General features: G+C 39.3%; 1 protein-coding gene across 3 annotated transcripts in view; it reads left to right on the top strand.

Annotated features, from left to right (window-relative positions):
- Nucleotides 1-25,935, top strand: part of arhgap40 (Rho GTPase activating protein 40) — a 31,622-nt gene extending 5,687 nt beyond the window's left edge. For all 3 annotated transcript variants that reach the window (XM_088338791.1, XM_088338792.1, XM_088338790.1), the window contains exons 2-15: nt 2,081-2,319; nt 5,123-5,343; nt 7,497-7,572; nt 7,690-7,811; nt 9,758-9,923; nt 11,413-11,504; nt 11,733-11,810; nt 12,992-13,148; nt 16,324-16,406; nt 19,651-19,857; nt 19,939-20,082; nt 22,326-22,474; nt 22,670-22,716; nt 24,513-25,935. In XM_088338791.1, coding sequence (XP_088194917.1) covers nt 2,081-2,319; nt 5,123-5,343; nt 7,497-7,572; nt 7,690-7,811; nt 9,758-9,923; nt 11,413-11,504; nt 11,733-11,810; nt 12,992-13,148; nt 16,324-16,406; nt 19,651-19,857; nt 19,939-20,082; nt 22,326-22,474; nt 22,670-22,716; nt 24,513-24,619 — 1,888 coding nt within the window. In that variant the 3' untranslated portion in view covers nt 24,620-25,935. The remainder of the gene's footprint in view (nt 1-2,080; nt 2,320-5,122; nt 5,344-7,496; nt 7,573-7,689; nt 7,812-9,757; nt 9,924-11,412; nt 11,505-11,732; nt 11,811-12,991; nt 13,149-16,323; nt 16,407-19,650; nt 19,858-19,938; nt 20,083-22,325; nt 22,475-22,669; nt 22,717-24,512) is intronic.
- Nucleotides 25,936-26,420: the final 485 nt, after the last annotated feature.

The raw sequence follows: 26,420 nt of genomic DNA, 5'->3' as shown, positions 1-26,420 counted from the left end.
AGATGGAGGGAAAAGGAGAGAGGGCGGGACAAAGAAAGAAAAAAAGGGAGACAGCGTGAGAAATAAAAGAGATAAAAAGAGAAGTTGTAAGAGAGGGGGAAAGAAAGGGTGAGGAGGAAAGAAATCCAAAGAGAAATAGAAAGACAGAAGGAGAGAAAAGAGAAAAGCCTGCATATTTTGACTATTCACTTAAGTAAACGGTAAACGGTCTGCATTTATATAGCGCTTTTGAAGTCATTGAAGACCTCCCAAAGCTCTTTACAATGTGCTTACCACTTTCCAATTCTAACCTAGATCAAGCAAAACTGAAAGCCTTTGGGAGCCCACACAGTAGTGGGGAGCTATCTGGACAATATTATATTAATTGCAAGACATGCGGCAAAAAACACGAAAGGAAAATTCCCAATCACACACCTAATAGGAGGCGAAGGCAAAAGAGAAATGTACGCTGTACATGACGGCAGGTAGACTTGTCTCATGCAGTTTTAGATCAAAGTACGTGACTCGGACAAAACAGTCAGGAGTCCCTTAGTGAAACGGTAAGCAAAGTTCCAATTACTCCAAGTGGAAATGAGCGCTATGCATTCGCTAAATACTACAATCGTCTTCTGTTTTTCAACGAGATGCACCATTGTTTTGTGTTCGTGCTGTCATTCGTTGAAATCACAGCTCTAAGGGAATATGAGGTCAAACTGTCTACTTTGAAAATTATTTTTTCGAGATCCATGGCTGGTGTCACCTGGGCTGCAAAAACTGATGGAGGAGCTCTTGTGGCTCACTCTTGGTGCACGTCCAATCCCACTTTAAAATGTTCACAGAAAAATGCATGTTTGTCACAGGTTCTACACATTACATTATTTTTGTTAGAAAGTAAGAAGGAGAATGATGTGAAGATAATAATAATTTCGCATAAACTGTAAAATAATGTATACAGCATATTGTGGTTCAACAATGTGGTCATTTTTTAACGGATTAACAAACGGTTGTTCGAATGATGTAAGATATCAGTGTTCATTTTACCTCTGAAAAGTGATGGGTCTCGGGGACTCGCATGCTCAAAAATCTATGGGTCCCGACAGAGATCTATGGGTGCCCAAAATTTAGTGTTATCGAGGTTGAAATCTTAAATCGGCGACAAATATATAATATAAATCTATTTATTGATTCAGTTTTAATCAGCAAATTATTAATTCATTTTCAGCCGCAAATTATTGTTGGTAGTATACTGATTAAAGGGATAACCACCAAACCTGTCTTTTTTTTAATTTTCTCCTTTTATACTTCCTTTTTTTCTTAACTTCTTTATACAACATAAATCGTAATATCAATCATCAAAGCAAGTGAGCCGTTTGAGAGACGGCTCTTTTTAATGAGTTGAGCAAAAAAGCCGGTTCTCTAAAAAAAAGGCGGACTTCCTTTTACTACACAACAAGATCTCGTTGGCCGAGATCGGCGTGCAGACGAAAACTCGAACCGCGAGACCAAAACAACAAAAAAGTTTGGAGTGCAGTAAATCTTTGTTAAAAAAAAGTTATCAGGTAATAATGACAATTTTGTGGCAAAAAGGTTGCGTCCCGGGGACGCACGTTGATTTGAGACAATGCGTCCCCAGCAAAAATGATGCGTCTAGGACGCAGGGACGCGGGCAAATGAAACACTGAGATATGATAATTTGTTTATATGATTGAAGAAGCTATATGATTGAAGTTTTTTGGGGGACGTGTCTCTCATAAGCATTTGGCTTCATCCAGTCATCCCTTTTTTTCTGTGATGTGTTGTGTTTGTTGCAACATGACTGAAAAGAACAAACTAACAAGTAAAACACAGAAAATACAAATATAGTGACATCTAGTGGTGATTCTCTGTCTCCAAGCCTTTTGGCATGAACAAAAGACACTCCCCCCCTCCCCTTCGCCATCTCCTCTCCATCCCGCTCCTTTTGTCCCACCGTCCCGGCGCTCCCGTCTTCACCGCTCCGCCCCCTCGGTCATCGGCCCTCATCCATCTTATCCGCATCCCGCCAGCCTTTTGTTTGCATGCACGCCTGTGACTTTTTCCCGTGTGTGTATGTTTGCACCAGAGATTCCAGCCCCACCGAGATGAGCGCAGAGCCTTGGGCCAGCCCGCAGGACCAGGCCGCCGCTGAGTACAGCGCACGCACGCCACCTACTTTGCCTCCTTCACCTTCCTCCCAGGACCAGGAGCAGCATCTCGACAAAAACTGCCTGGATTCCTTTTGGAAGGAAGTGGAGAATATTCGGCTGGTGGGCGGCCTCGGAGAACCCGACAGTACCCGCAGGGATTCCAGGCAATCGGAAGGTATTCAATCGCTAATGGTCCTTCAAGTAGCTTTTTGTCTTCTTACTAGCTAAATGATGCTCTCGCCATGGCAACATATCAGGTTTCAGAGGAGAGCGCATTGCCATGGCGACACCCACCCAGTGGAGGGGCTGAGGGGTGGCTATTTACACACTAATTTTATTGTGTTCACCCAATTGTCTGACTCTACCCTTTGATTAGGCGCCATTGTTATGTTAAATAGAAGCCCTTTGTTGGTTTAATTTCATCAAGTGGGGATAAAAAGTCCATACGCGTTTTTTTGATACCACACAGCACGGTCACATGACTGTCTTTGTGTAAACCCTTTGATGAAGCACAACATTGTATGTACGATATCTTGCTACTTCGCCTGCAATAGCTTGCATGTTTTCAGGAAGTACTTTTGTGCAAAGGTGTTTCTTTAATTATTTCATTTAATCATATAACTGAACCTGATCTACAGCTGCATTTTTCAGCATTTTTAAGCCAAGGCATGTTTCTTAACAGAAAAAAAATCATTGAAAACAATATATCAACTGTAATTTTGCTTCCATTTTTTTTCGTCTCGAGGTAGCCTAAGTAAGCTATATACAATTGTTCTAATCAGTGTTTTGAATAGGAATTATTACATGGGGAAGCTTGGGCTCAGGCGGTAGGACAGTTAACAAAATTTGGTCACTAATTTTGTTTTCATGGTGTTATTATTCATTTATTTTGAAACTTAAAATGTGCAAAATGATCACAGTTTTTTCCCGAGTGAGCACAAATGTCATCTTGAAACAAAATAATTGACCCGTATTACTTATTTGACGTTCACAGACCACAAAACCGCCTGTGCCGTTTGTGCACCGATTCCTCTAGTGTGTCTTGGGCAAATACAGCCTGGTGGCGCCAGTTAGGATTTGCTCACTGACATAAAGCAGATATTAGTGGTTTCCATGGATACCGGTGGCAGGAGAAGCCTCATGTTCTGGCTCAGATACAGCACCTTCATCATCTGTTCACTATGAGTGTTGGTGTAAACTAGCGTCCTGCTGCTCTTTATAAAAGAGTCGACAGTGAGTATGTCTGCATTGTAAATCCCTGGGGGAAAACTCTTTTGTTCTGAAAGTTTGAGTGGGCCTGTTATGTTCACATTCACATGATGCAGTAAATGTAAAATTACTACTGAGGAGATAAATAAAATGATAGTGATTTTCTGTAATCTAGTGATACTGAAGAATATTACAGGTATTACTCCTCATTACTGGAATACACCAAATATAGTAGACAACAATACACTTTCTACAAATAAATATTACTTCTAGATCACAAATTAGATGAAATTGGACATTGTATTGTGGCACACCAGACAAGGTCTTACAGTAACACTGTTTGAAAAACACTGACACAGAATAGAAATATACTGTTTACTTATTGGCATGCAATGAAAAGAATACACTTTATTTCTAAATACATCAATGTTTTGTAATCTCTTACTTTTATTTGGGATTTTGTCATTTGATGTGGAATCTGTGTCTATCTATCTATCTATCTATCTATCTTGGTCATATCCCTCAAGAGGGGTGACTGACAGCAAGACGAACACATACACATAAACAAAAAAAAAGGAAAAAGTAGCAAAAAACACCCAAACAAGTTTAGCACCTCGGCACCGAAGTTGGTCATGCTTTCGTCCCTCCAGATGAAACGGGACACAAGAAAACGGCCATGTCACTCGATGTGACACGACACACTCTTCTGCTCAACAGCAGGGACCGACAGCTTTTACTGGTTTACCCCTGCCGCATCATACAGGTGCCCTGCCCATCCCTTAGAATGCGTCCAAACATCCCACTATCCTTTCACAACACCTCTCCACTCATTCCAACAAGCGCTCTAGCTTCCACTACATTTAGACCTCTTTCCTCCAGTGCTCTCATAACACCATCGATCCACGTCAATCGTGGCCTTCCTCTTGGTCTCCTTCCATTGACTTCTGCTCTGTAGATCCTGTTCAACTGTCACTCCTCATCCATCCTCTCCATGTGTCCAAACCAAACGAGTACTCTCTTATTCACACGTTTGCTTAGTTCCACTACTACTCCAGTTCTGTCTCTCACAATTTCATTTCTCAATCTATCCAATCTTGTGGCTCCTAACATACTCCTCAAACACTCAAATCTGCATTCAGGCTCCAAGTCTCTGCACCATACAACACAGTCGGTACAATCACACTCTCATACAGTCCTCTCTTAACATCCTTACTCATACTCTTGTTATTCAGCTTAGAAAAATACTTTGCCAAAATACAACAACTTACGTGGAAAATATATTTGATATTTATTACAACTGCATAGGCACGATGTTTGTTTTTCTACAAAAAATATGAAAACCACAAGCGATGCAATGCTTATTGTACTATGTGATACTCAACATTCTGGAACAAATTGGGGTTTTTTTTGACAGTGATTTAGGATCTAATATCAGTGCTCTCATATGTTGCTGCTTGGCAGTGCCAAGGTCCAGCTCATCCTTCAAGAGCAGGATAACTCTTTAAACTTACAACCAACAGTGACCAGATGATAAAAGTGCTGTATCTGAGTCAGATCAGGAGACTTCTCCTGCTTCTGGTAACCATGGAAACCAATACTCATGTGGGGGAGCAAACCCTTTTCCAAAAAACGGCCTGGAGAGGGTAGGTGCCACCAAGCTGTACTTACCTAAGACACACCACAGGACGTAAAGCCCAAACGACCCAGGTTAAGGGATATGTGATCGTAAAAGATCTGACATACACCTATCATCCGTATATTTGTGTCAGAGGGGGAGCAAGAGGAGCAGTGGCTGGCCGACGCTGGCCTGTCCAACCTGATCAGCGAAGGCAACGAGGATGTGGACAATGCCGTGCTTCTATCCACGCTGACGCGGACGCAGGCTGCGGCGGTCCAGCGCAGAGTGGATACCTACACAATGTCCCTGCGCAAGAGGAACAAACCTACACCGCGTCATGTACGCGAAATCTTTGAGAAACCAATCCATCAGGTAAGTCTGGTTTCGTCACCAATGTCCAAAATGTTTTTTATGTATTGCCTTTGTTTTTAATGAAATGATTGACCATACATATTTTACATCTGTACATCTGTATTGTGGAGCAACATGTTGGTTTCAGATCAGGAGATGGTATAATAATAGTCTGAAATAATAGTCTGTGCAATAACCTGTGCAGCCCTTTGAGACTCTTTGTGATTAAGGGCTATACAAATAAAAATGACTTGACTTGACTGTCATGTAAGGGTAAATGTCACATTCTCTTACAGAATAGAATAGAATAGAATAGAATATACCTTTATCATCATTGTTACAAAACGGGTTGAACATATTGTGACAACGAAATTGGACGCGGCACTCCATTACACATTTTGACTATAAAGACAAAAGATTAACAAAGATAAAAAGAATATGTGAATATAAGAACACAAACATATTTACACAAGAAAGTGTGGGCATGTAAAAGCAGAAGATATTTACATTGGGTGTTTACTTACAGGGGATCGTAGTACTACTTCTTTGAATGGCTTACTTTCTACCGAGCAGCAAAAAAACAACAAATGTTTTTCATTTCTTTAGTTTGCATTGATATTTAAAAATAAAAGTCTTAACAAACAAAATCTTCATGGATGGTTCTAGATCTTTGTTGCAGACAGTGTGTTGTGGTAAAGGTGTCGAATCTAAGATATGGTTTTACCAGTTCCTTAAAAAATCAATGCAATATTGCCACGCAACAGCTAGCCCAATGCTCGGTTTTAGCAAGGCCCCTTTTAAAATGGAGGCTGTTTTTTTTCTCTGCCATTGACTGCTGTTTACGCCAAAGCTCCGTTTTGAAAGGGCTAGCAGTGAATGCTAATGGAAAAGTTTAAATCTTTAGTAATAAGGTGGTATAGTTTATAGTATCAAATCAAAGAAAAAGTTTTAGCTCCTAGATAATGACGAGTACCAATACGAGGCATAAGTAGCCTTTTTTAAGGTAACGGTATTCCCGATAGTAGCTGATACCAGTGAGGATGTTGTCATCCTGGCATCCAGAGTAGGAAGATGGCCTCAAAATGTTTCCTCTTATGGCATCTCAAGCCAAGTAATACAATTACATATTTGTTGTATATCAGTACAAAAAATATGTGATAGTACGTGTTATTTTTAATGAAGTATTTTTACTACACCAGGGGTTGCAATATTAAATACACCAGGGCTATAAGAAAAATAAGTCGTCGGGTTTAAAAGTGTTTATTTCAAAATAGCATTCATTTTTTAGAGGGAAGAACTAATTTTATGTATGAACTAATAGTATCGCAATAACATATCGGTATTGATGACTAATCCTGATTTGACTCCTCTGTCAGTCAAAAATGTCGCATCCAACATCCGTAAAAACTAATGCGAATATGTATATAGCAGACTTGCCGATCCATAATAAGCTGCCTCACATGAACCCCCCCTCCCCCATTTTAAACTGTACTTTGTTTAATTTTTTTGTATTCATTGCTTGTTGGTTTTATTCTTGTCTTATTGTGGTAGATCCTGTGTATGGTGACTTTCGGTGTCCGAAAGCGCTTTGAAATAAAATATATTAACACATTTAATAATATTATTGTTATTATCAAAAAAATCATTTACTGGGCCATCAATATTCAAACATTCAGATAAAAAAACAAAAGTTACATTTAAAAAAACAACAACAACTTTATACTGCACAAAACCATGTATGTCTTGGACATTGTAAATCGAAATACTTATGTTGATAAGTGGACATGAATAGAGACGGCCTGCATAAGTATGCAGCTCTGGACCACAAAAGCAAATCCCATGAAAAGGTCAAGCTTTGTCCTCTCTGGCCACAAAGGAGCTGCTCATGCTTGTCTTGCAAACCTTGTCAGATATCCCCTCAAATGTATTCCCTCTGGTAAAATTCTGATATTCATAAGTGCTGCTTCATACTAAACACACTGCAGTTAAATCACCATCGCGGTTTCATATTACACCACGCATACCTGAGTCATTCAAGGATTTAGATTTCCTCTTGCATTATAATCACAGAACATACTTGGACACATCTGTGAACATGACATGATGAAGTAGTCCATAGAACAAATTCAAAGAGTTGAGATTACAGGCATGCTAATGAAAACATTTCCCAACAGGGTTTGACTGATTCTCAGCATAGCGAAGAACTGGCCCAGAAGAGTATGACGTCAAATTCCAAAAGTCCGACCACAGGTGAGCCACTCTCAAAATTAAAGCAACGATTCGATAATACAGTACTTTCCAAATATTCTTCCAACGATACTTAATGACAGATCTTATTTGTAACCTGCACATTTGTCCCCGGGCCAGCACCCAAGGAGGAGTTCTTCTACACCGATGTGGCTTATAGCGATCAAGCTAGCATCTTCCTCAAACAGGCCAAACTGCCTCAGAACGGCATCCAGCGGAGGAAGGAAGACGGCACCTTGCCTGTAAGCGTTTTCTCTTGCTCCTAAGCTGATAGAGATGTTATTTTAGTGATGGAGAAAATGAAGCATTATGAAGCACTTGCAATATTCTTGTACAGTGGAACCTCGGTTTTCGAACGCCTCTCAGTTCGAACGAATCAGTGTTCGACCAAAATTTCAAGAAATTCTTGCCTCGCTCTTCGGTCAAAAAAATCGGAGTTCGAACGCCGGTAATGCGTGAGTGCGTACGCTAGGGTGCGATGCTGAGCGGCGTACGGGTGTTTTAGCCCCTTATTATGCCTCCGAAGAAAGTCAGTGCAAGCAGCAAAGTTGCTACAGGTGAAAAAAGAAAAGTAGTGCGTACAACTATTTCATTTAAGAAAGAAATAATAGCCAAATATGAAGGAGGTGTGCGAGCGCTTTCTGCTGACCACCACAAAGGTAAGAAATCCTATTCATAAGATTACGATAACACGAACGTACGATTAGCCTGGGTTAGTTTTAAGTTTACGTTAAACATTCAGGGTGTTGGAACGGAGCCCAACATTGAGGGTGTTGGAAGGGAGCCCCCTCTCCAATGAACCGCCCACAACTTGTTGTGGAGACCCGGGTGCTAAATGACTCGTAAACAACCTGATTTTTTTATTTTTACACGTTCATGTTAGGGGAATCTTTCGTACGGAAGATTACGATAACGCGAACGTGCGATTAGCCTCGGTTAGCTTTATGTTTACGTTAAACATTCAATGTAAACATTCAGGGTGTTGGAACGGATTAAAACGATTTACATTATTTTTAATGGGAAAAATGATTTCGGTGATCGAACAAATCTTTTTTCGAACAGGGTTCTGGAACGGATTATGGTCGAGAACTGAGGTTCCACTGTACTTCTGTAGCTCGTGCTAATTGGTTGAAAAATAAAGGTCTGTGCTATAAGGATTAAATACATTTCCATTGCATTTTCAAACCAAGTTTGCCATCGAAAGGAGTGAAATTATAATGCAGGTGCTCCGTTCAGCTTAATTTGACCAGCCTTATTGGGTTCATTTTAAAAACTAAACTATTTACCAGAGACGAAGGTTAATTTCTTGTAAGTTTCACATTTTACAAGGACAATAAATTGTATCTTAATCTCTTATTCTATTCTAAGTGACAAATTTGTTTTCATTGTAACATGTGAAAAAATTATTTGTCTCTGGTGCCATGACTTAAGAAACTTTGATATTAAAAAAAACAATGCATCTTTATCACTGATGATCCAGTAGATAGAGTTTAGCTCACCATGGCAAACTGGGTTCGAATCCCGTTGTAATTAATGTTTTGCAATAAAACTTCGTATATAACGCACACTCAAAGTTTGAGTTCTTTATTACGTAAAAAAAAAAAAGCGCTGGTATTTTATAAGAAGTGTTTAAATATAATACCTTGTTTTAGAATAGGAAAAAAGTGGAAAACATGTGGGACATAACACTAAAAATAGGAGAATAATACAATAAATGTGTGATTTGGTGGATGGCAAATTTTTTTTTATAATTTTAGTTCAGCCATCTTCCATATTGGATGATATTGGCCTCTTTAGTTTTTTTATTCATTTTTTTACTCAAGACAAAATAGAGTAAAATAACCTTTAAGAACCACTAACCTTTTCATCTTGTTACCATAGACATACGTTGAAAATTTAGTACAATATGAAACATGATCCCTAAATAGTTATTTTTTATGGAGTGCAGTGAGGGTCGTTAGAAGTTGGTGTGCTTTTCTGAGCACTGCAAGTTTTCCTTCTGTGGATTACAGATTGATAAATGAATTGTATTTCTGCCTGACTATTACAACTATATGATCCCCAAAAGCCTCATCTTATTTTTGGATTATTTTTTTGGATTTTCTTTTTTCCTCATCCATTATGACTCTGTCTCCCCCCACCCCCTCTTCCTTTTCGCTGCGATTGTCTCACTGCGGATCCTCTCCAGCGCGTAGTGTGGGCAAAATGCCGCCTGGGAGTCACTCAAATTCAAGACCTGTCTCCTGCTGACATGAAGAAGGTGCGGCAATATACTCTCATCGAAATGACGGCGCTGTGCGACAACATCGGGCTGGAGGTCAAGCGACACAAGATGGCCAAGAGGAAAATGCAAGGTATGGCGTCTTCATCACACTTTAAAGCAGTGGCGGGCCGTGCATTTTACACCTAGGCCTTCAGTGGTTCTATGTCTCAATCAATTTAACCCTCAGTAACTCTTTTATGGCTATAAAACATTTGCTGCAGCTACAGGAGCAATACGCAATAAAAAGCAAAACTCCTAAAATTGCTATACAATTCAGGTATAAAACCACATTTTACTCAGCAAAATTCATTTTTTATGCACAAAATTCATCATCATTTCTTTCATCAAGAATATTGCAATTATTCTGTCATACAGACAGTGTCTGAAATAAGTGTCTGGCCGGACGCCCGGGGCGTGCATCTTTTACGTCGGGCGTACAACTTTCAAAACGTCTCTGCCCGGGTGGCCGACAACTTTTTCAAGAAAAAAAAAAAAAATTCTAATCAAATAAAACGTTTGCTTTATTTCGATTTTGAAATCTTCGTTCAGTTTGGAAATTTCGGAATTTCGGTTCGTTTGGCAATTTGCACACTCAGCAGCCGATCAGAAGCCTGCATCGAATAAATTCCTGCTTCCGTACTTTCCCGAGCCTTGCAAGGTCACGCATTTGCTTATCATTTTCCATAGTAGATGCACAGAGAATGCAGGAAAAATGGATAAGTGGTTAGGAATCAAGCCAAAACCTCAGCCCCAGAAGAAAGACTCAAAAGAAGCTAACAAAATTTATAATTCTACAAAACGTAAACGTACATTAAAAGCATCGTGGAAAGAGGATTTGACGTGGCTTGTAGCAGACGACGCAACGCAAACATTGCATGAATGGAAAACAGCGATGTCATATCCATGCAATGAATGTTATAAGTAGATTTATAATAAACTTAATTTCAAGATGTTATTCCGTTATATATTCTGATTATCAATCCTTAATACTTTGCAACAATGTTGGTTTTTTTTGCGAGTAGTCGTCTCATTGTGTTTCGAGTTGTGAAAAATGGGGCAGGCAACTTTATGGCTGGGCAGACAACTCTGAAAAGTTGTCCGGTAACTTTTTGTCATGAGTTTCAGACACTGGGACAGATTATCATTGCATTTTAATGTTATCAAGAATTCATTTTCCTAGGGCATTAAAAGTAATGCTAAAAGTTGAACCTGTTCTGTCATATGTCTGGTATAAGTTTTTATTCGATTTAGGGATGAAAACATCCGTTTGACAGAAGCTATGAGGGACACGGCAATGAGGGAGCAATGAAAAGAAGCTTACGGACAATTTAGAATTGTTTAAAAAGTATTATTGGACAAAATATAATTAAGATCACATGATTCTTAGGCCGGCTCTGCATTAAAGTGTAGGCCCATTATTTTTGCAACATGGGAGAAATAGATTGCATGGTTTTTCAATGCCAAGTGATAAAGACTGAAGTCTATGTCACTTTATTTTATTTAAATAGACAAGTCGTACATGAAATGCAGGAATAACAGTTGAAAATGAAATTAAAAACTGCACAAATGTGTTTCATCAGATAGCCCGTTGTTTGGCGTCCCACTTGCAACACTGCTGGAGAATGACCAGAAAGTGAAAGCGGCGACAACCACACCTCTTCTCCTGCTGGAGGTATGAAAACTCGCTTGTGGTGCATAGTGCTGTGGTCTGACGCAATGCCAGCTGAGAGTTTCTGGTGTCACATTTCCATATACAGTCAATGCAGTTAGTCCTTGCTCGTCTTTTGGCTTTGTTTAGTGTGATCCAAGATAAGCTGAGAATAGCCTGCAGATGTGTCATAGAAATATTTCTGCTCATATCATAATGATAAATTAATCAGTCCTTGTTTTCAACTGACAGCTTTTAACATTCCTGGAGAGGAAAGGAGTCGACTCCGAGGGAATTCTGCGGGTTCCTGGATCTCTGTCCAGAGTCAAGGTATTTGTTTAGACCACACACACACACACATATATATATATATATATATATATATATATATATATATATATATATATATATATATATATATATTGGATAACCTTAAGAATATCCGTGTCCTGTTTGTCCTCCTACAAAAAACATATTATTTTCCTTTATAAAACATTTTTTAAAATGTGCCTACGAGCCACTAGAGAGCGCCGAAGATCCGCATAAGACCATCAAAAAAACAATTGGTTTTATTCTCCCTCTAAATGTTGTATTTACCTTGATATTTAACTCGGTTTCCTAAAAGACCAACTTCAGTTTTTAGAGCTATCAACTGTTATGCTTTTGATCATTGTCATTCAAAATGGGTCATCATGTAGCTCCTGAGGAAAACCCCCAAAAACGTTTTTCTTTATAACTTGAGAAAAAAATCTATGGTGCTTATACTATTTTTTTCAAAATGCTTTTTTTGGAAGAGACTTTTAAATATATATATATATATAAATATATATATATATATATATATATATATATATATTACGTATGCATATCATATTTATTTTTTTACACTTTTGATGCAGTACTTTTACTATTTCTTTAAATGTGTCATATTTGATCACTGAACATCACTGTATCGTTGTGCTACAATTGGAAATGTGCGCCGGAGAGCATAATGAAAAACATAAACTAAAGAGACTCAAAATGACCAAACCAAACATTTTTTCTTATATTTTTTGCCCAGACTTTTACAAGGTTTTTGGTTTTCACACATATTTGTTATCTCTAGGGATGTTTAAATGATATTTTTTTTTCTATGATAGCTTTTTGCCTATTATTGAATTCAATATTGTTTTTGTTTTAATGATTAAAATTATTTTAACCACTTGGAGCTGCTAAATAATACACAAAGTCCCTTTAAGTAGCGTAATTATTCTGTTTTATGTAGAATGAATCCATTTATGTAGTCGCTGTATTTTTTTGTTAAATCCAGATTCCATTTTTCTCCTCTTTTCAGTTCAAACATTACTCATGAACCTCAGGTGATAATTTTGGCGTTGGATTGCCAAATTCCTCAAGTTTTTTCAGGTTCGGTTAGGGTTGCCGCTCTTTCAACAAAAAAATTTGAATTAATTGACTCGCAATAACTGTCACTCAAAATGCCTTAAACATTTTGGAAAATGTCTTTTTCCTAGATGCTGCAACAAAACCTGGAGGCCAACTTCTACGCAGGGATGAAGTGGGACGATGTGAGTCCCAACGACGTCGCCGCGCTTCTCAAGAAATTTATTCGTGAGCTTCCTGCTCCGCTGCTCACTGCCGAGTACCTCAACACCTTCAGTGCTGTCAGAGGTCAGAAGAACACTCTTTTTAATTTTGAACTTCTTCTTACTAGGAACTTTAAAAAAAAAACGCCCAAACAGGAGTTACTGAAGTGTAAATGTAGCGACCCTCTTTCATGCACGACACAAGGTTTCACAATCTCTGGGTTTATTGCCTGCATTCAGTAAACAAAACAATACAAAAGTCAGGGGCAATTATCTTCAGCGCTTACAAATTCACTCAAGCTACGGCAAGCAGACAACATGCGAGCACATTAATAATGAAACTTCCATAATAACAATGAACATAACTTTCCCACGTACCTGCATTCAGTAAACAAAACAATACAAAAGTCAGGGGCCTCTGTTCACGACTGCAATTATCTAAAATATTAAAGATACAAAAGAACGGGTCATCACTCAACAGGCCGCACCTCGTGGCGTGTTTGCATCAAAACACGTTGCATCATCATTTCAAGCTGTATTGCTTTACTTCTTATTCAGTGCTTTTTTTAATATACATCATTTAGCACAACTTATATATCTTTATATACAAAAATAATTTGCGAAAGCAGCTCATATGTCTAGCAAAATATGCATTTTTTTATCCAACTGATATTGGGCACATCTTACCTTCAGCGCTTACAAATTCACTTAAGCTACGGCAAGCGCTGAAGCCCATAAAGTGCCGAACGAAAAAGACAGTCGCAGACGCCCATGACTTAACAACTGAATGAGGTACCGGAATATTAACAGTAATACAACAAAAACACAGATTTTGTGAGAATTCAAATAACATTCAAAACAATCAAATTTCAACTCTGTTACACCAACATTGGAAATGACTAGCATATGAAATCTTAACATGATCTGTCTTTCCATACAGGATCGATTCTTAATAAATCTGAATTTGCCTTTTTAAAATAAGCTTATCAATCAGTTCCTTTTAATAACATTGACCCTGTTATAACATGAGGATAACCTATAACAGCATAGTAATTATCAGTGTCGTGTGCGTAACTGATGAACAGTTTGTAGTTAGAGTTGTTAATTATTTCATTTAAAAATGAAATCAGTTCCCCCCAGATTAATCACACCAAAAAGTAATGCATTACTCCGTACGTAAGCATCTAGTTACATGCAGCTTCCTAAAACTGCTTTGAAATAGCCAGTTTATAAAAGAATTAGGAGAAAATGTGTTAACCAAACAGTAGAAGCAGTGACGCCTTGATATGTCTTAGCTTTTGCAATCTTGAGAGCTTGCAATTGAACACTTAGCCAAGACACTCCAAATCCATTTTGTCTCTGGGCTTCAAATCACTCAAAGATTTCTTTCTCCTTTTTTTGGGTACTGTCCAAGACAATTCCTTTTTTTCTCCAGGCAAAGATTACTGCAAAAATAATTTCACAAATAAAAATACCAAAATCCTGCACACTTTTCCTGTAAATTCTGTGCTGAGGTTTGCTCTGATGAGTTTTTGTTCATGTATAATCCACGCCCCAGTCCCCACATTCATTCACTACTGCTGACACACAATCAAATATGAGTAGCGTACATTCTGGACTATAGAGCGCACCTGATTATAAGCCGCACCCACCACATTTTAAGAGGAAAACCGATTTTGTACTTACACAAGCTGCACCTGTATGTAAGCCGCATGCGCCCACATAAAAAAATGTAACACAAACACAAAATTAACCCAAACCCGACTTTAAGTCCCGCGATTGAAACTAAATGTCCTTCATTAAAGTACACAGTCCAAAAGTCACAGCCGGCAAAATGAACGGATAATGATACCGGTACTTAAGGTTTGATGCAGACCTGCAGAGTCCGGGTCCCGTTGAAAGTAATCCAAGGAAAAAAGCGTACATTTCCAAAGGTAAGGGTGGGGAAAATACATATCCACTAAATATATATCTCCTGACGAACAGACTTTTTTGTTTCATAAATCTAAGACACCACGACGGTCCTCCTTTGAAATCCGGAATTTCCTTTTCGGTGGCGATTGTTTTTGCTTTCAGTCTGATCTGCACAGTTGAAACACCTCGGCCATCTGCTCTCTATGTGTTCACCCAGTCTTCTATAAGGTCTTCCAGTTCGGGCCACCGAGTTTTATTACCTCGGAAAGCTTTTTTCGCCTTTTTACATTTCTCCAGTTCTTCCCGCTGCCGTTTCCAGCGTCTCACCATCGATTCGTTTATGCCAAATTTACGTGAAGTAGCCCTGTTTCCTTCTTTATCGGACTGCTCGATTGATTTTAGTTTGAAATCTGCGTCATGTGCCTTTCTTTTTGCATTTTGCATGATGAGGGTATGTTTACGCTATTTTATGCACAAGCTAAGAAGTTGCAGTCTTCCTCGGCGCATATATTCCACCGGTCTCAATCTTACCTCTTGTACTCGAGTGCTGCTGGCGGCCGTTAGAAAAATTACATAAATTGGCCGCATCACTGAATAAGCCGCAGGGTTGAAAGTTTAGCAAAAAAGTAGTGGCTTATAGTCCGGAATTTACGGTATATAAGCAAACTCAGTAATTTCAGTATTTTATTTTATACTTTCTTAGATGCGAGTATATATAACGGGGGAGGGGGGAATATCTCAATGAGGAGAAATTCAGCATCCTCATGTTCTATGCTTGTCACGCCGCTGCCATAAACGTTTTTACTTGTATCTTGTAGGTAAATAAAACATGCCCACCCTTTAGAGGATTTTGCTGTTGTACAGAGAAAAGTAATTGCCTTCCAGGAACGCATTCCTTTGTAACGCGTTAGTCCAAACTTTGGTAATATGTAATAACCTGATAAAAAATATCTCAGAGATGCATATCAAACAGGTAGTCCTTTGCTAATGAGTAACACCTACCCTATATAACAGCATTTTTCAAGCTTTAATTTTTGCTTCACCAGTACATCCCATTTCTCCAGGGGTGTGCAAAAATAATTTGTTTGCATCGTCCTCACACAATACAAATCAATATGTGGATCGTCTGATTTATGGTTTGCTGATAGAGACTTGGTCATTGTGATGAACGACGTCGGTAAGCAGAATTCTAAGCCAGGAAAGCTAATAATGACCCTATGTCACAGCGCCATCCATCTTGAAGCGTCCCATTACTCTTCCACAAACACGGAGGAAATGAGAGATATGATTGTGTGTGTGTAAGTTCACAACTCGTCTCGTGTTTTTCTTTGTGCTTCCTCGACCAGACATCACGGACCTCAAACAGAAACTTCACGTGTTGAACTTGCTCATTCTGTTGCTGCCTGAAGTCAACAGGAACACTCTCAAGGTGCGCACACCCGTCACATCTTCAACAGAAACAAAAACACACTCAGATATTTTTAGTGTTTGGAACATGACTCGATTGTCTTTCCGACAAGCCTCCTCCAGACTGTTGCCAAGCAACTACTGTTGAATCTAACAAAATGACAAATTGCGTGGTCACACTTGAGTTTAGCACCAACAAGAAAGCGGGCGTAGCACAACAGGATTGGCTGTTGCGATGCTAATAATGCAAATCGGTGGCCATGTGATCATTTTCCACCCTAAACCGAGGACACACTTGAAAACGCAAATCCATGGAGTGGTTAAAAGGCAATTGCTGGTCGTGGGCAATGAGAGGGCATGATGCACCTGCAGGGCATAAGCAGCTGCTTATAGTCTTTCATAGCTTAGGCTGCAAACCATGGAAGTCTTGGATACAAAAAATATTTTATGGCTGTTTATCCCATTAATCAATTGGGTCAAGTATGATTTGAGATACTGTTATTGTTGTTGTCCACTCGGGGTCGCCCTGTTATTGTGCTGTTTAACAAATACTACTTTCAAGAGAGCTACTGTTTTGGTTATTCCAATGTGGATCGTCACTTTTTTAAATTGCACTTCACAAACAACATCTGTCTATGTAAGAACTACTTGCTTGGGTTTCGATTGGAAAACCACATTATCCGATGACCATGGACAGAGTTGAATTCATAGAATTGTGCATTGACGATGCCTAGTTAGACACGGAGGTTAGTAGGTAAGGTGCACAAGAACAACTTAACATCTAAAATTGTAAAAAAAACAAGGACTTTCACTTAAAAGGCTCACTTATTTAGCGCCCTCTCTATGGTAAAAAAATGTTTTCAATTTGAATAATAAGTAATCATACATTAACTACTATATAAATGTGCAGTCTTTTTAAACACTTCTACATATAGAAGTTTGTATTTATTTTGCAAAAACATGACGCCCACCATCATCTACCATCTTAAAAATGGTTTGGTTTGGTCACTTTAAGTCTTTGTCGTTTGTTTTCTTACTTGTGCTTTGTTGCATTTGTTTTCAGTTGCACTACAAAATACATCAGTATTTAATGTTGAAATATTACACGGTGTCCCTTTAATGAATAAATGACGAGAACTTGTTTTTCAATCAAGTATTTTTTTATTTTCTCAATCTACAATTTATTATCTTGTTTTTGTAGTAACTTCGGGTAGGTCATTTCAGATAAATTTGCTTATTTTTAAGTGTAAAGTTCTTTCTTCATTTAAATACACATTATGAATAATAATAATACTCTTCTTCTTTTTTTTATACTAAAAACAAGTTTAAAATATTAAGATAAAAAAAATCATACAAAAATGAGCAAAATAAGGCAGAATTAAGACAACTTTGCTTATTTTTAACCTTATTTTATTTTTTTCTAACGTAGAAAAAAATGTTAAAAATAATAAAATCTCATTTTAGGTATTGTTTTGTTATTTTGGTATTTAATTTTCATTTGTTTTACTTGTCAAAAACAATAATACCAATGCCACTTGTTTTTTTGTTTTTTTTTGGGGGGTGGTGATTTTTCTTATGAAATAGGAAAAGTAACACACTAAATAAGACGTCTCAAACTCAATTTACCTTGGGGAAGAATTGGGTTTCCTACAAAATAAAAAAACATTCTGCTATTCTCAAGTATTTTTTCTATCTGTATCTGTTTTCTCCATTCTCCAACGTTTGTTTCAAACACTGTGAGTAAAAATAGTGTGATAATGAGACAAAACCTGAAGGCTTTACGAATGTCATTAGTCTATTTGTCTAGCAGTTAAGTGGTGGCGGAGAGTGCCACGGCATGGATTTATATCCCGTTTCCTACAATACTTTGTGATTTTGGTCAGCTATGTTTTCGATTGATCTATCATTGCACAAATAAAATCTTGTGTACCGTAAATTCCGGACTATAGAGCGCACCTGATTATAAGCCGCACCCACCACATTTTAAGAGGAAAACTGTTTTTGTACTTACACAAGCCACACCTGTATATAAGCCGCATGCGCCCACATTAAAAAATGTAACACAAACACAAAATTAACCCAAATCCGACTTTAAGTCCCGCGATTGAAACTGAATGTCCTTCATTAAAGTACACAGTCCAAAAAACACAGCCGGCAAAATGAACGGAATATGATACCGGTACTTACGGTTTGATGCAGACCTGCAGAGTCCGGGTCCCGTTGAAAGTAATCCAAGGAAAAAAGTGTATAATTCCAAAGGTAAGGGTGGGAAAAATATATATCCACTATTGTCCGCCGAGTCCAAAAACACGTCTCACGTTTACTCCACTTCCCGTCAGCTACCGTGGTTTTCGCCCCTTCTTTTTTATTCGCCCGTACAAAACATATCAAAATAAGTCTCTAAAATAAATACATTACAAAAATATACAGTTGCAAATACATATTATACATGGTTACACATATTTACGGTACACCGAGAGAATTTTCAAAGCTTTAATAATAATAATATAACTTTCGTCCCAAACGGTGCCTGTGACAGGTAGCAACACGCTAGCAACAAGCTCGCAACACAGTAAACGGGTCTGTTAAAAAAACATACCGTACTTGTAAAAATCACAGTAAACCGTCCTCATCTTCTGCCTTAGAACTGGAGCCATCAAATTCGTCTTTCTCAGTGTCGGAAAGAAACGTTGTCATACAGACGTCGTCCCACACTCCGATCCACTCCCGATTCTGTGCCCTCCTCTCCGACCGGCTTTTCGGAACCCATTGGTGATGGTGGATTTTTTAATGCTGCCCCACGCTGTCAGGATCCACTGGCAGACTTGCGAAAAAGTTGCCTTTCGCATGCGGCCAGTTTTAGTGAAAGATTTCTCGCCGCTAGTCAAGCCAAGAAGTTGCAGTCTTCCTCGGCGCATATATTCCACCGGTCTGAATCTTACCTTTTGTACTCGAGCGCCGCTGGCGGCCATTAGAGAAATTACATAAATTGGCCGCATCACTTAATAAGCCGCAGGGTTGAACGTTTGGGAAAAAAGTAGCGGCTTATAGTCCGGAATTTACGGTATATATTCATTCTATTCATTTTCACTGTATTCTACAGTATACAAGGCACACTGGGTCATCAGGCATTCTTTCAAATTCCTGGCCAACTTAGTGTGTTCGGGTGCACCTTATAGTCAGAAAAATGTTGTACTTTAACTCAATTTTCTAACTCGAATTGTCACAGTGTTGGACATTTCCTTATTAGTGCATGTGTGTCTCAGGCCCTGTTAGAGTTCCTCAGCAAAGTGGTGAGTCACGAGAAGAGGAACCGGATGAACCTGTGGGCCGTAGCGACCATCATGGCTCCTAACCTCTTCCTTCACAAGGCCGTTCCCAACAGGCTAACCGACGGGGCTGAGAAGGCCCAAGTGGAAAAGGCTGCCGATATCATGAGGCTGCTTATCGTCTACCAGGACTTGCTTTGGACGGTTCGTGGCGGGTGCTGCTTGATACCTTTAGCAGCTGTGTGATGTGTGTGAAGCATTTCTCACGATCTCTCCCCTCCACAGATTCCAAACTTTGTCATGAACAACGTGCGGGAGCGTAACGAGAATAGCAACCGGCGCTACCAGTTCTACGATCGTCATTTCAAGAACTTGCTGAGGAAAAACCACACCGAGAGCAAGGAGAAAACAGACAAAAATTCCTCAGAGGTTTGCTTCCATAGATTCACTTGCAGATTGACTTATTTGCTTTTAAGAGCATATCTTCTGTTATTTGTTGGGGAGAAAAAAATAAATTTTGTGGTTGGGCCAAATTAGCATACAACAATACCTTGTAAAATCAGTTTAGGGCAGGGGTGCTTGGGGTTAAATAATTTGGTCAGGGGCCGGGCCAATTTGGTAGAGGAGCCGGGCCAAGAGGAAAAAAATAATTGATTTGATGTTTTTTGTATCTGCCGATTGCTTCAGATCCGAAGCATCTGCAATATACGGGGAAAAGATCATGTAGAGCTGTCAATCATTCTCATTCACATCAATGAATAGATATACTGTCAGGGGGACCAGAACAGAGCAGGAGACCCCAGAGCGTTCGTACAATTCTTTTATTTGGGGAAGTGTAAATGGTTAGCGGGAAACGCGATGACCGTCGAACGTCAGCAGCAACGCCGTGAAGACAACTTCAGAACACGTAGCCAATCGCAGCGTGGGACGGAAGCAGGTCGAGTTTATCGGGACTGGAGAGAAGATTGTAGCGTGGGACGGAAGCAGGTCGGATCGGAGGCAGGCAGAATCAGGTAAACAAGTCAAGAAGACACAGGTAAATCAGGAGAGTCAAACGGGGTACAAAAGTAATCCTCAGACAAAGAGGTCTCGGCGTAGCGTGCTTAAAAAGGGAACATAAACCAATGAGGAAGCGCATTCCAGCGCGCCAGATGATTACACCAGGTGGCTCCACTTAGGTAATCATGACATATACATGACTATAGTGTATTTTCTTTTATATTTGTTTAGAATTCGATTTTATGTCATAGAACTGGTTTTGAAACACACTGACTTAAAGCAAAATAATATTTAAGGTATTTGCTTTTAAAAATGGGTTTTGTTGTAAAAAGCAACCCCAAAACAGATTCATTTTGTGTTGAAACACACCTCTAAAGATTGGTTAGTTGTTTTTTCAACAAAACAATACAAAAAATGTGATTTAATTGATCAAAATAATGAATCGTTCAATTTTTTGTCAATTTCTGAGGTTCTTTTTGACCCAAAAACACAACATGCACTCTAAAAACTAGTGTGTGTGCTCCCTGAAATTATTATAAAAATAAACCGCAGAATGCCTACATCATTATTTGGGAAACAACCTTACTAGTGTTTTTTTTAAAATTCCATTTATTTGTTTGTCACAGTTGCCATGGCACGCAATTGGCCCGCGCCGTGTGGCGCCAGCTTCTGTCACTGTTGCCATGGCGCCCAATTGGCCCCGCCCGTGGGCGCCAGCTGCCACTTGTTAACAGATTGGCTCCCTGTCAGTATTTAAACTCTGTCCTGTCAGTCCCCTTTTGTCGGTCTGTCTGCGGATCTCCGTTTTTACACGGCAAGCACTTTTTCGCCTGCCCTATGTTTTTGCTCCTGTTTTTCTCCCGCTACGATCTGTTTTAAGTTAGACCACGTCTGCTCTCCCGTCCCGAATTACGACCTGTTTTGATCTCGACCTCGTCTGTTCTTTCGCCCCGAATAACGATTCGTGTTTTGATCTCGACCACGTCTACTCTCCTCTCCTGGCTTTTAACTTTTTTCCATTCCTGACACCACCATCGCTCGCGACGGAAGTCCCACTTCCGTGTCCGGGCAACCTGCTCCCCGCGACTCGCGATCTTAGGATTCCCTTCTTCCCAATAAAACTGTGAGAAACGTTACGCGAGTGGGTCCTATCTCAGTTCTGGTCCTGACAAAAATAACTAAAAATATTTCCTCGTTCAAAGAATAATGGGAAATAATAGATGATAGGTTTGTAGTTTACTAGACACTAGAATAGGGGGAGAAGACATCAAAGAATGTTGAACTCACAAGGAGAAAAGAAAAGAACTGTACAAAAAAACTCTCACAATGCCAATTTCCAAATCTGTTCTCGAAGCCCTCCCCTGAGCCATTTGTTTTTATCAAATCTCCTGGGTTACAAAAAGCATTTCCGCTGATGGTGACAATGACGTCAACAGTGCATAACAGTCCAAATGACAAACAACAGTGAGGTGTAGTAGTCAAAACAACGAACTGGCATCTTATCAATATTAAAAAGGAAATAAACTTATCAATAACTCTTCTAAAAAAAGAACTTGTCGGTCATCAATCGATTTGAGAGGGCTGAGGAACTGGAGCGTTAGCAGCACTGTAGTGTCTATTGATGCTCTTCAGTGGACTAAAACATCTTCCAACCGTTGTGGTGCTTCCTTCAGGCATGGCGCACAGTGAAGATCCATATCGGGGACCAGGTGAGCGGCAGCATGGACTTCCACATCAATGTGGATTCTCGAGCGTCCGACCTGCTGTCCCAGTTTGTCCACCAGTTCGTCAGCCCTGAAACAGGGAAGGGCCAACGGCGAAGGTACGTGGCAACTGCTTTGACTCGAGGTGAACTAAAGAAGGAATTTGACTGGCTGGCGAAAACAATGAGCATGAAAACAAAAGTAGAAAATCTGTGATGTCATAAAGTGCTAATGTTGTCCGGTGACACAGCAAAGGAGAGGAAAGTCTTGAATAATGTCCAAGAACAATTTAGATATAATGTTTCTCTTGACAGGAATGGCACCATGGATTGTTCCTTGTACGAAGTGGGTGGGAACATTGGTAAGTCTTTGTTTTATGTAACTCAATTTGCATGTGCGGATAGTGAAACATGCGATGAATTATGCTGCACACGCAAATCTCCTTATAGGATATCCATAGCCCTTTGCCTTCCTACCTTGATCATCAGAATTAATTGACTAACCCGTACCAACGTGTGAATCAAACCTAGACTCTCGAGCCAATATAAATTGATATCCTCATTCTGTTGGGTGAAACGGAAATCATATTGGGCATCCAAATGTAGCATTGTATGTACAAAAACACATGTCTCACACAAACAAAGGGACACTGTGTATGGTTTAGCGCCACTGTGTATGGTAATAATTATTATAAAAAAGAAAAAAGAAATCATACCTGTAGCATAGTGTTGGTGTCAACGTTGGGCTGCTGCTAGGACACGTTTATTTCCGGGTGGTTTAATTTTTGTACACGTTTTTTTTTTTAATTCCAAACAGTCAGGTTTATTTATTTTACTTATTCATTTTTGGGTGTGAGTATTTTGGATATCGTACATTTTATGTTGATTTAATGAAGTGATTTAATTTTATTTACTTGAGTTGTATTAAAGTATATAAAAAAACATATACTTCCTGGTTGTGTTGCCTTCAGGATGAATCAAGTAGCATAGACAGTTTTGGTTTAGCACCTGACTGAAAAAAAAAATAAATTCTTTAAAAAAAACTATATTGATTAAAATCATAGTGGAAAATACACAATGTTATATTTTGTGAATGATTTATATATATATATATATAATACATATATAATATACATACACAGGCGGATGAGTGGTTGGCGTGTCTGTGGCACGGTTCTGAGGTCATAGGATCAAATCCAGCTACCAGTCTTCCTGTGTGGAGTTTGCATGTTCTCCCTGTGCTTGCGAGGGTTTTCTCCAGGCACTCGGGTTTCCTCCCACATTCCAAAAACATGCATGTCAGGTTAATTGGCCGGTCCAAATTGTCCCTAGGTGTGAATGAGCGAGTGAGTTGTCTGTCTCTGTGTGCCCTGCAACTGGCTGGCAACCAGTTCATGGTGTCACCCTCGTGATCCTACTGAGGATAGGTGGTGCAGATAATGAATGGATATTCTCCTCAGTTTGTATTCTTCCTTGTGCTTTTTAGCACTCATTTTTGGTTGCACCACACAATACAGGGACATCCAGTGGTCAAATCATACATACTGTGCCTTTGATGTAAGTGCAGCTCATGCAAATTATGGATACATTTATTTCTGAATGATCGGTTTTTTAAAAAAAATATTAATTCTTGGGTTTTTTTAGACCTTACTTTGAGGAGAGTAGAATGTTTTTTATCAAAGCCTTTCTTGTGGGAAACCTCCCAGACCTTAGCTCCGGCAGCCCCCAAGTAAATTGAGTTTGAGACCCCTGAGCTTACATTACATTATTGGTTTCCATTTTCTGGCTGAACTGCCTGGTACAGAACGTTCTTCCTCAACAATTTCACCGACTCTTTCGAATTTTTTTTTAAAACCTAATTACGTTCACAGAATACTAATGTGGGGTCTCAAAATGGCCGAAAGCCTTCTCCCATAGTCACCAGATGAAATGCGAAAGTTGGGATGGGCGGAGGAAACGTGCAATTCAGAAGATTTGCACTGGGTGGCGCAATGACACTTAAAAACCCTGCTCTCCTCCACCCTGTAGGAATGTATGAAGAATTCAATGCGGGTGAAATGTCTTTTACAATTCCTGCAACTGGCTTCAGTAGATTTGCAGGAGTATCTAACCACTGGCATGACTTTGCACCTAATTAATGTTTTTTGTGTAATTTTAGGCGAGCACCGGCTTCACCCTGACGCACACCTCCTGGATTTGTACAACAGCAACTTGGGAGGCGAATGGGTCCTCAAGATGAAGCCCAACTCCAGTAGGAGCATGTGAAAGAGCGTAAAGACGGAAAGAAATGCTAGCGATGAAAGCGCAACAAGGCAGAAGTGTCCAGATGGAGCACAGATGAGCAATCTGCCGGGAGAAAAATCTCTCCTCCCCAAAAACAGTCCTCCAGCACTCTCTTCACCCCCTTCGCCTTGGCGTTTCTGCATCCCTTGCATCCCTTCCTCTCTTGTACGTGACTCATGACTTCCAGCTGAAGGATGCACCTGGTGGTGCATTGAGAGCCGCAGGAGGGCAAGATAGAGCCAAGAGAAACCCTGGGCAGTTTTGGTGCACCATCTTTTCTCTCTTCAGCAATCACCGCCGGTCGAGAGCGAGCAGATGGGCCCCCGCTAGCACCTCTGGCTATACACACTCGCCTCCACCTTCCCCCTTCTCATCATCACGAGCTTTTATGCACGGGCTCTTATTTCGACGAGAGTTCAGTTCAGTGCCTTGCTCAAGGGGAAGAGAACAGGAAACACTCTAGCTAACAGCCCAACCCAACCCTTTTAAGCTCTTTTTTGTACCGTTCTCCGGACCGAGCTAAAGTTTTTTTTTAATAAGTGATGCGAGTGAACATTTTTTCTGACAGGTCACTTTTTATACTCCAGTATTGTAATCCTTTTTTAATCAATATGCTTGAATTTTAACAATCTCTCAAGGGCGAAACATCTCAAAATCCTCAAGTCGGCCATAAGTTTTTTCCGCGTAGCCTTTAAAAACAAACTTGTCCAAAGGATGAATGTCCACAATTTTTGGGAGATTAATTCATCAATATTTTTAAATTGTTACTCTTGTATTCTGAAACAGAACATTAGTGTAAATCATGGGTTCTCCTTCATGGTGCCCACGTTCACCAGGTAGCCCCCTCTTAGAACATCAGAGTAGCCCACGGAGAGGTTCTGAAAATAGCTCAGTAGTGATATAACTTCTAATAATTACAACTTGGTAATAACATTCTAACAACATTACTGAGTTGTTATTTTAAAAATGTATATAAAAATTGTAGTCTTTGTGCGAATATGTCACAAAAAATATCTCTCAGATTAAAAAGGTTGGTATAAATTAACATTGTATTCTGAATAGTGGTCCGAAAAAAGAAACTCTATAAAAATGGTCAACATTATTGTCCAAAGTAAATTAATTCAATCAAAATTGAAACCATTTATTTTCAAAATTATCACTTTTATTGAAAACCAAGTAAAAAACTGTTTCGTAAAAATAAGACTTGATCTTGATCAATATTTTGTAAAAAATGACATCACACGGCAACCCCCCCATACCCCACAACCACATGCACACACACGTGGGGTAAGTCATATTCAAGCCATCAAAAAAAATGATTAATTTGAGGTGTAATACTGACTTCAGCACAATATTTGATTTGGAATACACATACATTAACAGTCTTTATTAAAGGATAGTAGAAAAAGTTGAAAACGTAACCAGTTACATTTTCAAGAATATTTAATCCAAAGGGGTTATCAACGATTAATCAATTATTCAAATAAACCTTGATCAATTGATTTGTTCTAGAATATTGAGTTTAAAGACAGAAACGAGTGATATAAATAATGCATTACAGTAGTTTTATTTACCATTACTGGCTGTAACACTCCAAATTCCTAGGTGGACTGCACAGGGTATCAAATGTGTGTCTTAAAAGTATGAGGTCTTCTATGCTGTCGTGAGCCACGATGTCCCTCACACGACCAGAAGTGCTTCTTTAACGTTCAGACTCTGGGGAGCATTTAATGCTTCTTGACATCCTGACGTTATTTTGTGGAGTAGAAAACAGAAATCAATG

The sequence above is a fragment of the Urocampus carinirostris genome, chromosome 6 (genome assembly GCF_059441175.1).
Source record: "Urocampus carinirostris isolate Australia breed hairy pipefish chromosome 6, RoL_Ucar_1.0, whole genome shotgun sequence".
NCBI classification, from domain to species: Eukaryota; Metazoa; Chordata; class Actinopteri; order Syngnathiformes; family Syngnathidae; genus Urocampus; species Urocampus carinirostris.
Note: the sequence above shows the minus strand (reverse complement) of the source record. Positions and strands in the feature narration are given on the sequence as shown.